This window comes from Rhinopithecus bieti, unplaced genomic scaffold (assembly GCF_001698545.2).
Source record: "Rhinopithecus bieti isolate Rb0 unplaced genomic scaffold, ASM169854v2 scaffold_5051, whole genome shotgun sequence".
NCBI lineage: Eukaryota > Metazoa > Chordata > Mammalia > Primates > Cercopithecidae > Rhinopithecus > Rhinopithecus bieti.
In genome coordinates, this window is record NW_016804599.1 from 941,334 (window position 1) to 951,810 (window position 10,477).

The 10,477-nt window shown below is 34.5% G+C and overlaps 1 protein-coding gene across 3 annotated transcripts in view; it reads right to left on the reverse strand.

Moving 5' to 3' along the window:
* Positions 1-10,477, reverse strand: part of GLS (glutaminase) — an 85,293-nt gene that overhangs the window by 69,007 nt on the left and 5,809 nt on the right. For all 3 annotated transcript variants that reach the window (XM_017869366.1, XM_017869368.1, XM_017869367.1), the window contains exons 2-3: positions 1,766-1,862; positions 1,291-1,412 (exon numbers count right to left, since the gene is read on the reverse strand). In XM_017869366.1, the coding sequence (XP_017724855.1) occupies positions 1,291-1,412; positions 1,766-1,862 (219 nt within the window). The remainder of the gene's footprint in view (positions 1-1,290; positions 1,413-1,765; positions 1,863-10,477) is intronic.

Below are 10,477 nucleotides of genomic sequence, written 5' to 3' on the forward strand. Positions count from 1 at the left end.
AAAAAAAAAAAAAAAAAGCGTAAAATACTGCTTCCACTTAAAATTCCAAAGCAGTTCCCTCACTGATTATCAACAGATCTACCTATCATTACTCTAACAACTTCATTCACAGACACAACAAAATAATGCCCGCAGAAAGCACTTTAATCAGAATATTGTGCAGATAGCTCATGAACACGAAAAATAATCCTTACTGCAAAGACACAAATAAATTTAGAAATGATGTTTTTCTGTCTCTTAAAAAGCAGGTTCTGGAGAGTCAAAATTCCTAACACCAACTGCAACACAGACCTAAAGTCTACACTTTAAGGTCAGCTAACAGAACCAAGAACCTCCTGGTGAAAAGATAAGAATCCCAAGCTGTCAGCAGTGCTTCACAGCATGCCAGGAAACTTCAGAGAACCACAGTTAAATACTTGTACCTTCAGATGACTTAATACTCCAGGAGATATCTAGAACAAATCACCCAACCCCCCCCCAAAAATAAAACAAAAATAAATACATCCATACATAACAAACTTTCAAAGTAGATGTAGAAATTTTTTGAATCCAAGTCCGGAAAAAGCCAATGTCTTATAGTAGTATTTACAGTTTTATACTAGTTTCGACTTAAACAGTAGGAGTTTAAAACACTATTTGATTCTTTGGGATCCATTACACACATGTCCATTAAATCTTTAACTAATCAAACTAATAGAAACACATTAATGAAGATAAATAACAAATATATGCAAATACAGGACCATCTTAAGGCTTTAATCTCCAAAGTTGCCTTTAGTTCTTTACTGTTTTGAAGAAAATGAAAATAGCCAAAAGCCTATGGATCAATATGTCTGAAGAGAGAAGCAGACAATGCAGATATGTAAATGTGAGGAATACAGGTCTGTCTGAAGCCCTCTCATTTTATGATGTCACCTAAATCACCTTGTGGAAAAGAACTAGAGACCGTGCTGAGAAAGCCTGAAAGTCATGCAGATGAACTAGGAATCAATATAAGCAATGACAGGACAAAGGATGTGCTCTACTAAAACTGAATGCAATCTCCAAGTACTGCAAACTGGAAACATCAGTGGCTAAATTTCCTTAGAACAGATTTAAAGAAAGAATACTCTTAGCCTGGTGTATTATAGAACCTAACGTGCACCAAGTTTTTCAAACAAATGATGTTTATAAATCCCCTTTTTCCATTACACAGGAAGCAGTGGCCTTCAAAGATGCAATTTTGTTTTAAAAGCAGAATCACCGTATAGCATAGCAAATCACCATTAAAGGTTTGGCAGAAACTTTTACTTTTTAAAAAGATCTTTGTCTAGCATGACACCATCTGACGTTGTTTGAAGAGTTAATCTTAACATATCCATACACTCTTTCAACCTGGGATCAGACGTTCGCAATCCTGTAGATTTGAGTGCCTGTTTTTAAAAAAATAAGAGTTTGTAAATATATAGTGCAAATAACGTATATGTTTATACCAACTATAAGATTTTACTCTTGTATATAAAAACTTCTACCCAACACTTGAACATGAATATGGCATCTTAGTGTCACACTATTACCCACTTTCTGGACAAGTTTCTCATTGTTTCTTTCTTTTTCTTTCACTGATTACCTTGAAATGAGCATGATAAAAATTTGAAAACATAATAAGAGAAATAGTGTCAGTCAGAATCTACATGTCAGACGACCTTTAAGACCGTATTTCAATAATACTGTATATGTTATTACTGATTTTTTTAAGTTAAGATAGAAAACTATAAAAACTTACTGTAATAAATTTATGAACGGGTATTTTCTCTTGTCCTTCCGCAATTGTATAGAACAGCAAATCTTCCAAGCTAGGTAACAGACCCTGTTTTATTTTACTAAAGAGGTAGAAAGAATACAAAATTAATCTTTGTATGAACATTCTAATGGATTTTAACTAAATCCATTGTTAAATAACCATTGAACTAGACTACAGCTGAGCTGATATACCCAAGACTACAGTCATAATAAAAGTTGATTTGCCAAAATCAAATCAGTACCACTATAAACCACACTGAAAAACAAGTTAAAAAAAAAAAGAAAGAAAATCATTAACACATATTTTTTAATCCCAGGTTTTGAAACCCTGATCATCAACTCTAGTTGTGCTAATGCCCAGCCATCCCTTATGGTGATGCCTTCCTATACAGCCCAGTACAATCACCCAGTACAAATTACAGAGCTCAGCAAACGTTCCGATAAGACTCAACACTGTTCAGTTGTTTTGGGGGTTTTCTAAACATGATGACTATATTTACATATTATTCAAATAGTTAACTTGATTATAAAATCTGGGAGAGATAGCAATTAACTATTGGACAGTAGTTAAGATCAAGTGCACAAGTTCTTGAATCCTGGCTGTAATACTATAGTTGTATAACCTTGGGTAAATTAATTAACCTTTCTGTGATCCAGTTTCCTCATTTGAGAAAGGGGATAATAGTGCCTCCCTCATGGGGTTGTGGTGAGGATCAGTTGGTTCAATACATTCAGTATCTTTAGAACATGCCTGGCAGAGAGTAAGACCCCACTGACAGTAGTTGTAGTTATTATTTCTAAAGTGATCTAGGTTTACATATCCTCGTCAGCCCTTTGCATCGATTCAACCAACACAGATAAAAAATATTCAGAAAAAAAAAACATACATTCAAAAGATAGTATAAGACCTATGTACATAGCATTTACATTTTATTAGGTATTGTAAGCAATCTAGAGATGATTTAAAATATAGGGGAGGGTATATGTAGGTTATAGGCAAATATTATGCCATTTTACATAAGAGACTTGAGCAGTGGGGGTCCTGGAACCAATCTCTTAACATATACAGAAGGACAAGGCAAGACTGTATACATCAAATTCTACAAATCATAAAGACTATTAAAAGAAAAATGTTACCAATAAATATGCTTTAAAAATCTTAATTAACTAGTGTAACACTAAGATGCTATGATTAACCAAACTTTTAAACAATGAATGTCACACAAATGTTTTTTAAAAACTAACATATAGCTTTATCATTAAAATATTTAATGACATATCCTGATATATAATTATTCCCTGAAACTGTTTTTGCTCTTAGACAGCTTTAAAAAATACATTTGGAGCCGGGCGCGGTGGCTCATGCCTGTAATTCCAGCACTTTGGGAGGCTGAGGCAGGAGGATGCTTGAGGTCAGGAGTTCAAGATCAGCCTGGCCAACATGGTGAAACCCCACCTCTACAAAAAATAGAAAAATTAGACAGGTGTTGTGGCAGGCGCCTGAATCCCGGCTACTTGGGAGGCTGAGGCAGGAGAATGGCTTGAACCCGTGAGGCAGAGGTTGCAGTGAGCCAAGATCGTGCCACCGCACTCCAGCCTGGGTGACAGAGTGAGACTCTATCTCCAAAAAAAATACATTTGGGATGTTTTAGTAATAATAACTACAATATATTGATCACTTATTTATGTTCTACACACTGTGCTAAGTGTTTTACAAGCATTCTAACTTAATCCTCCAAGGATCTTACGACAGAGGTACTATTGTTATCCAAAATATAGTGTAATTTCTGGTACATACTGGAAGCTCAACAAATTTGTTATTTGTTCAAAAAAATGAGTACCTCTATTCCCATTTCACAGATTAGGAGAGGCTCAGAGGTTAAGTAGCTTTCCAAGGTTACACAATGGCAAAGATGGATTTTTCTGACTCCAAACTACTAGTACGCTATACTGGCTCTCTAACTTACTAGCTTGTTATTACTTTTATAAGGTACAAACAAGTTTTCTCAGTCTTACCCTGATCTAATACCATTAAACACAGCTTAACAATACTCACTACCTAACATTTAAAGAAAAACTGAACCAGCTGTCAAAAAATCAGTGGATAATAAAACACCAATTATTTACAGCAAATGGTTGGTCAAATACACTTCAGATAGTGGTAGTTTATCACTTTAAAAAACTGCAGAATAAGCTTTCTATGTATTTATCACACCAGTAAATGGTATTTGCTTTGCCTAAAAGCTATGTAAATAACGTAAAATATACACTTTTTTAGCCTTTGGCTAAAAAATTAAAATGACCGTGTTATCGCCATAGCTAGCAAAAAAAGATAAATGTTTACTTGCTTTTAAATGAGAAACTAATTTTTATCTATAGAGGAAAGAATTTAAGCCAGCCCTAAAAAATAAGCTCACAAAATAAGCTGTCAAAACTGATAAAAAGAAATTACTACCTATCTCAGCATTTGAAACCTCAGATTTTGATCTGAGAATGATCTAGAGAACAAGCATATTCAAATATTCTCCAACTCTCTACAAGGCAGAAACTACTCAAGATCATTCATGCCTTCCCCCCCCCCCCCGCTTTTCTCTCCCTAAATTAATTCTTTCTGGTAATTCTTCACAATAATGTATTTTCACTAAAATTCAAAAGCTAAAACTATAGCTTTCAGTAACTATATAGTAACTAGGAAATCCTTGAGAAAAGTATTTAAGTTTTAATGACAAATAGGATTAATCGTCTTTCTAATCTTATCATCAACAATTATGAATAACCCAAATGAATCCTCCAGATTCCCCTGGAGAGAAAAACATAAAATGGTTATGATATTCAGCAATTCAAATAGGATATAACAGAAGATAATCTGAATGAAAATCCTTATTTCTCACCTTTTTACTTCTTCTCCAACTTATACTCTCTCTCTCTCATTTCCTTTCTAATTTCTGCCTTTAAGATCATTTTACCATATTATTTCTTTTATTATCCATTCCTTCCCCTACTTTAGCCTGACAAAATAACTGTCTTAAAAAATAATTTAATGAAAAAGAAGAAAAATCCCAAGTATTTATGCCATGTATGACATCATGTTAGACATCATTTACAGTCTAGAAGAAGTAGGAGACATGTACATAAAATGAAGATTTACAGGAATGGATCTATGACATCCAGACTTTGGAAAACTACTTCACTGTGGTCTAATAAGGTCAAGCTTTTTTTAGATGAGGTGGAATTTGAGCTAAACCTGAAAGATGGGTAAAAGCTGGAAGCATGGCAACAGAAAAGGATTTCTGGCAAACAGACCAAAGGGATGAAAGTAAGCATTTATTTAGTATTTATAAAGAACAAAAAACAGCTAGAGCACAGAATGTGTGAATTAAGGTGCTTGTTTCTACCTAAAAGCTATTATATGAATACTTAGTTTTTTAGTGTTGAGAATATATATATACACATTCTGCTAAATGAGGAGACTACCTTCCAAAAACTACATTATGTTTAAATACGGGGCCAACTTCTGCAACATGAAAAGAGGAACCGTCTTTGCTTAACCCCACTGACCAAATTAGTTTCCCCATACCAAAAGGGGAATTCATATTCCTCAGTCTGGTATGCAGTTCTCTATAAATTAGCTTTACATGATTTATTCCTAACTTATTCCTTATAATTCCCCAATGTAACTGACTAGACTCATTGACCCGTAAATAAGTGCTGCTATCTCATCTTTACTTTTTTTTTAATCTATCATCCTTCTGTTTAAAACCATCCTCTCCCTAAATCTTTAAGCCACCAATGATCATTTCAATTGTTGCACAGGACTTTGCCCCCACAAGATTCTCTATACTCTTTAGCATTCTCTGGTATCACTAAGTATTGTCATTTTCTTGTATCACTTATTACATGCCAAGCAATAGAGATAAAGATCCCTAAAGTAAGGTTGCGGTCTAGGAGAAATATGACTAAAGCCATGTGGCAAATACTATGGTAGAAGTGTTTTTCAAAAAGTATCATATTAGCAAGTACAGATGAAGTATTTAATTTTGCCTTTATGGGTAGGGGAAATCAAGAAGGTTTCTAATCTGTAATTAGGAGCAACAAGGCAAACTCATCTTCATCAGTTCAAAAATCTTATAAATAAAAAACTATCAAATGAAGAAAATTTTTTTTAAAAATCCTTACTAAGATCTACAAAATGAACAGAGGAAAATAATCGAAACCAACTGTACAGTCTTATTTTGTTAAATAACATTTCATATCACCCAACCGCCCCAAACTATAAAGCTTGAAGGCTGGGGTCAAGTCTTTCTTAATTTTTTTTTTTTTCCCGCATAACTCTTAAAACACATAGTATAGTATGGTAAACCTATGAGACAATGAAAACTATCTTTTCTTTTCAAGTGGGATTTTAAAAAATGAGGCCTAATAACACAATACAACTATGCCTTCGTTTAAGAATAATGATCCTTCAGATGATATTTAGGGTTGTTTTAAAATCAGTGTATCATTTTGAATTTATAGTGAGCTGACTGATAACAACTGTCTACCAACACCAGCAAATTGGCAGATTAATAAACCTATTAGATGGAAAGTTGAATTGATGGTGGCTGACCACATAATAAAATAGTATATTAGAATGAATGTTAAGTCTAACAAATTGACAAATTCTACTTATCATCCAAGTGATTTTGCCCCAAGGTGGAATTTAAAAATAAAAACTTACATCTTTTAAGGCTTTACTGCTAAAAAAGGACTCTCACTTTCTATCATATTAAAACCCTATGATGTAAATTAGGGTGGGTTAATTGTACCCAATGTATAGATAGAGTCCTAGAAGAGTGTGGCAGCATGCAGCTACAGTCCCAGCTACTTTGGAGACTGAGGCAAGAGGACTGCTTGAACCCAGGAGTTCAAGGCTGCAGTGAGCTATAATGGCACCAATGCACTCCAGCCTGGGTGACACTGTGAGATTCCATTTCTGAAAAAAATTTTTTTAATTTAAAATTTTTAATTTAAAAAAATATTTTTTTTAAGAGTATCAAAGTCAAGCAGCATGTCCAATGTCACATAAATCTTAAGTGGCTGGATCAGAGTTAGTCCTATAAAGCTCATCCTTTGTTCCCAGTTCCAGACTCTTCCTGCTCAGCCACCTCATGCTCTCAGTGGTTAGCACTCTATTTTAGGAAGAATATCTGTAATTCTTGAACAATAATAAATTTCTAACCAAAATGCAAATAAGAGAACTAAATTGGTCTGCCTTGATAAAACTGCATCCTGTCAAAGCAAAGATGAGATTATAGTCAATTAGGGCTGCTGTTTTGACTAGACTTTATAGCAGAAATTCATTTGAAAGCACACCAAAGTAAAAAGCACAAAAGCCACTTTATGTAAGGAAATGGTCAGGCTGTCCCTGTCAGTTCACGGTAATCTGTCCGTACGTTTGTACGACTTCAGAAGGTTAACCCAAAAGGCAGTCTGGCTGTCTCAGGTGGGAAGACTATGATCTGGAGAGATCAAGTCTATATAATAACCAACTCTGTTAGTTTTTCCAATAACTCATTTCTTCAGCCAAGTATCCTTTAATAAATCAGTTTAGATGGAATAATACAGATACTATAAGAATTCTATCACTGCAATCACTCTGATACCACTATAGATGACTTGTTCAGAATAACTAAAATACATAGGTAGTTAATGAAAGACTTCAGCCACACATAAGGAAAATGAAACAGCTATAAAACAGAATGGGCTGCCTTCTAAGGGAGTGAACTCCCTTGTGAAGGCCGTATTCAGGAAGAGATGAATAACAACCTATAGGGAGTATGTAACAGAAGAGAAGAAAGCAGCAGCTGGGGAGAAAGGTTTGTAAGATCTCTTATAATACTGAATCTAAAAAAATTAATTCTATAAATTGAATTAATTTGCTGCTAATAGACAAAAAAAGAAAAATCAAAACAAGTCCTAATATTGTCTGAACTTGTTTAGGTCATTTAATATCTGTGGGCAACTTATATAATATGTAAAATGAGCTGGAATTAAATGTTCTTTAAAGTTACTTCCAAGCCTAATTCTCAGTTTCTGAGTTGCTAAAAATAGATGTCCTCCAAATCACTACATTAAAGTGAGATCACAAATTTTATTCACTCACGACTTACATACTTTTATTTTACACATTAGCATATTCATCTAGGTCCTAAAACTAACAGAAGTACTTAATGCCACTGAACTAGGGAACTTAAAAACGGTTAAAATGGTAAATTTTATGTTATGTATATTTTATCACAATTTTTTGAAAAAGCTAAGCAGAACTGAATACAGAAGGTGAGAGTGAAGGATTGCTAAAGTGGAGACATGAGGAACAGTCAAACGATACAAGATACAAAAATCCACAAAAGAACAAACCTACCCTTAAGAGTACTGGTTAAAGCAGATCCAATCAAGACATGAGAGAACTTACCAATAAATATATTTTAGTGCAGGGGTAGGCAAACTACAGCAGGAGCCTCCTCTTTTTGTAAATAAAGTCTTATTGGAAGACTGCCACATCCATGTACCTATTTTTTGTGGCTATTTTGCTACCACTGAGTAGTTGTAGTAGTAACTAGAGAACCCCAAAAGCCAAAAATATTTACTATTTGGCCTTTCAGGGAAAGTGTGCCAGCACTTGTCTTACAGCACCACTGTATTACAGTGCAGTATAATAATGCTTCCTTAAAATGCACATAAGTTCAACAAGAAATGTTAAACTCTACTCATTACAATGTTTTAATATGGCAGAGAAATATGTAACATTTACTAGAGAGACTTATATCAAGAATAGTTATAAATTTTTAAAGTTTGATGTTTGACGGTACCAGTGAATATGACTGGACAACGCTGATAAACAGGAGCTGTACAAATTCATACATAACCTATTTTCATACTTTTCTTTCAGTGTAATGGTGCTTACTATTCTTATACAACCAGAATCAGGATATTAGAGTAGAAGAGGAGGCAGTAGAGATTTACAAGTTCAAAATTTAACAGATGTGGTTCCTTTGATTTTCAAAACTATGGAATGTTTTTTACTGTTTTGGATGTTTCCCACTCATAATGGGGGGCAAATCTTAAAAGTATCAAAAGGAGGCAGGAAAACAATGCCGTTCTCATAACAATGTCATTTTGGCTTATTTCCTTCTATTACTTTTCTGAGCTTTTAAAACAGCTTGAGATCATACTGCAAAGAAAATTCTGTATTCTAACTTTTGGCCTAACATTACCTTACATCCCAAAAAGTATCTGCAAACATTTTAAATGACTAAATAAGAGACTCTCATATGAATGTACCATAATTTACTTAGCTATCCCACTAATGTTGAACATGAGTTTTTCTCTAGTATGCATAACACTGTATCAAAAATATTAGGAAATAAATCTTTCCAACACTTGTTTATTTTGTGAACTTAGATTCCTAAAAAGGTATGAATGCTTTTTAAGTTCCTCATAGAGCTTAAAAATTGCTCTTTAAAAAGTTTACAATCCCATCAAAAATTGAAGGACGTGGCTATGTCACTCAAAATATCCTCATCAAGAAGACAATTTTAAAATCTTTTTTAGAAGCCTGTACCAGAAATTAACAGGCAAAATATATTTCTGAAAGCTATCAGTTTTATTCATTATGCAGCATCTACAGTTCCATGTTTTGAAAGTAATGCTTTTACTATAAACATTTCTTTATAATGAATGTTACGTATCAAGCAGAGGACACTTCCAAACGGAAGTCAAGGTACATTAACATTTTGCTTCTACTACTTTGCAGGAGGTCAGAACATCACTAAGTGCAGTGATCACGCATAAGTAATGTGTTTCATAACCAAAGCAATTTTACCCCTGAGTAGATTTCAGGGTAAAACTGTAGTAGCAGTATCTCTATGTGAAAGCTATGTACCTCACTTAGAAATATCAGTAAATGAGGCCGGGCGCGGTGGCTCAAGCCTGTAATCCCAGCACTTTGGGAGGCCGAGACGGTTGGATCACGAGGTCAGGAGATCCAGACCATCCTGGCTAACATGGTGAAACCCCGTCTCTACTAAAAAATACAAAAAACTAGCCGGGCGAGGTGGCGGGCGCCTGTAGTCCCAGCTACTCGGGAGGCTGAGGCAGGAGATTGGCGTAAACCCGGGAGGCGGAGCTTGCAGTGAGCTGAGATCCGGCCACTGCACTCCCGCCTGGGCGACAGAGCAAGACTCCGTCTCAAAAAAAAAAAAAAAAAGCAGAAGAAACAAAATTTTGAGGTGTTTTTGAAGTCAAAGTCTCCAAACTATGATTCTTGCTCACAAGTTGACCAATACAATGAAAACTGTTGCAAAAATGTAATCTTTAGTGAAAACAACGGTCTGGGAGCCATCTTGAATAAACACAGCATCCTGAATAAACATAAAACTTGAAACGTTGTTCAAGGTGGATTACTTAATTACCATTTACCACTTGTTTAAAAAAAATATTTGGGAATATGGCTGCTCCAGTTCATTTCTCAGTGACAATACACCAAAGCTTTTAAAAATACAATCCCTTTTTGCTTTCTCCTTTCAATACATTGAAAACCAAAGTGTTATTTTAAAAAAGGTAAACATTAAACCATTGCGAACTTGTATTTGTTGCTAGTAAATGAAGAAATTAGCAAATATATTAATAGTTACCAAGCAGAAGAATCCTAAGAGAA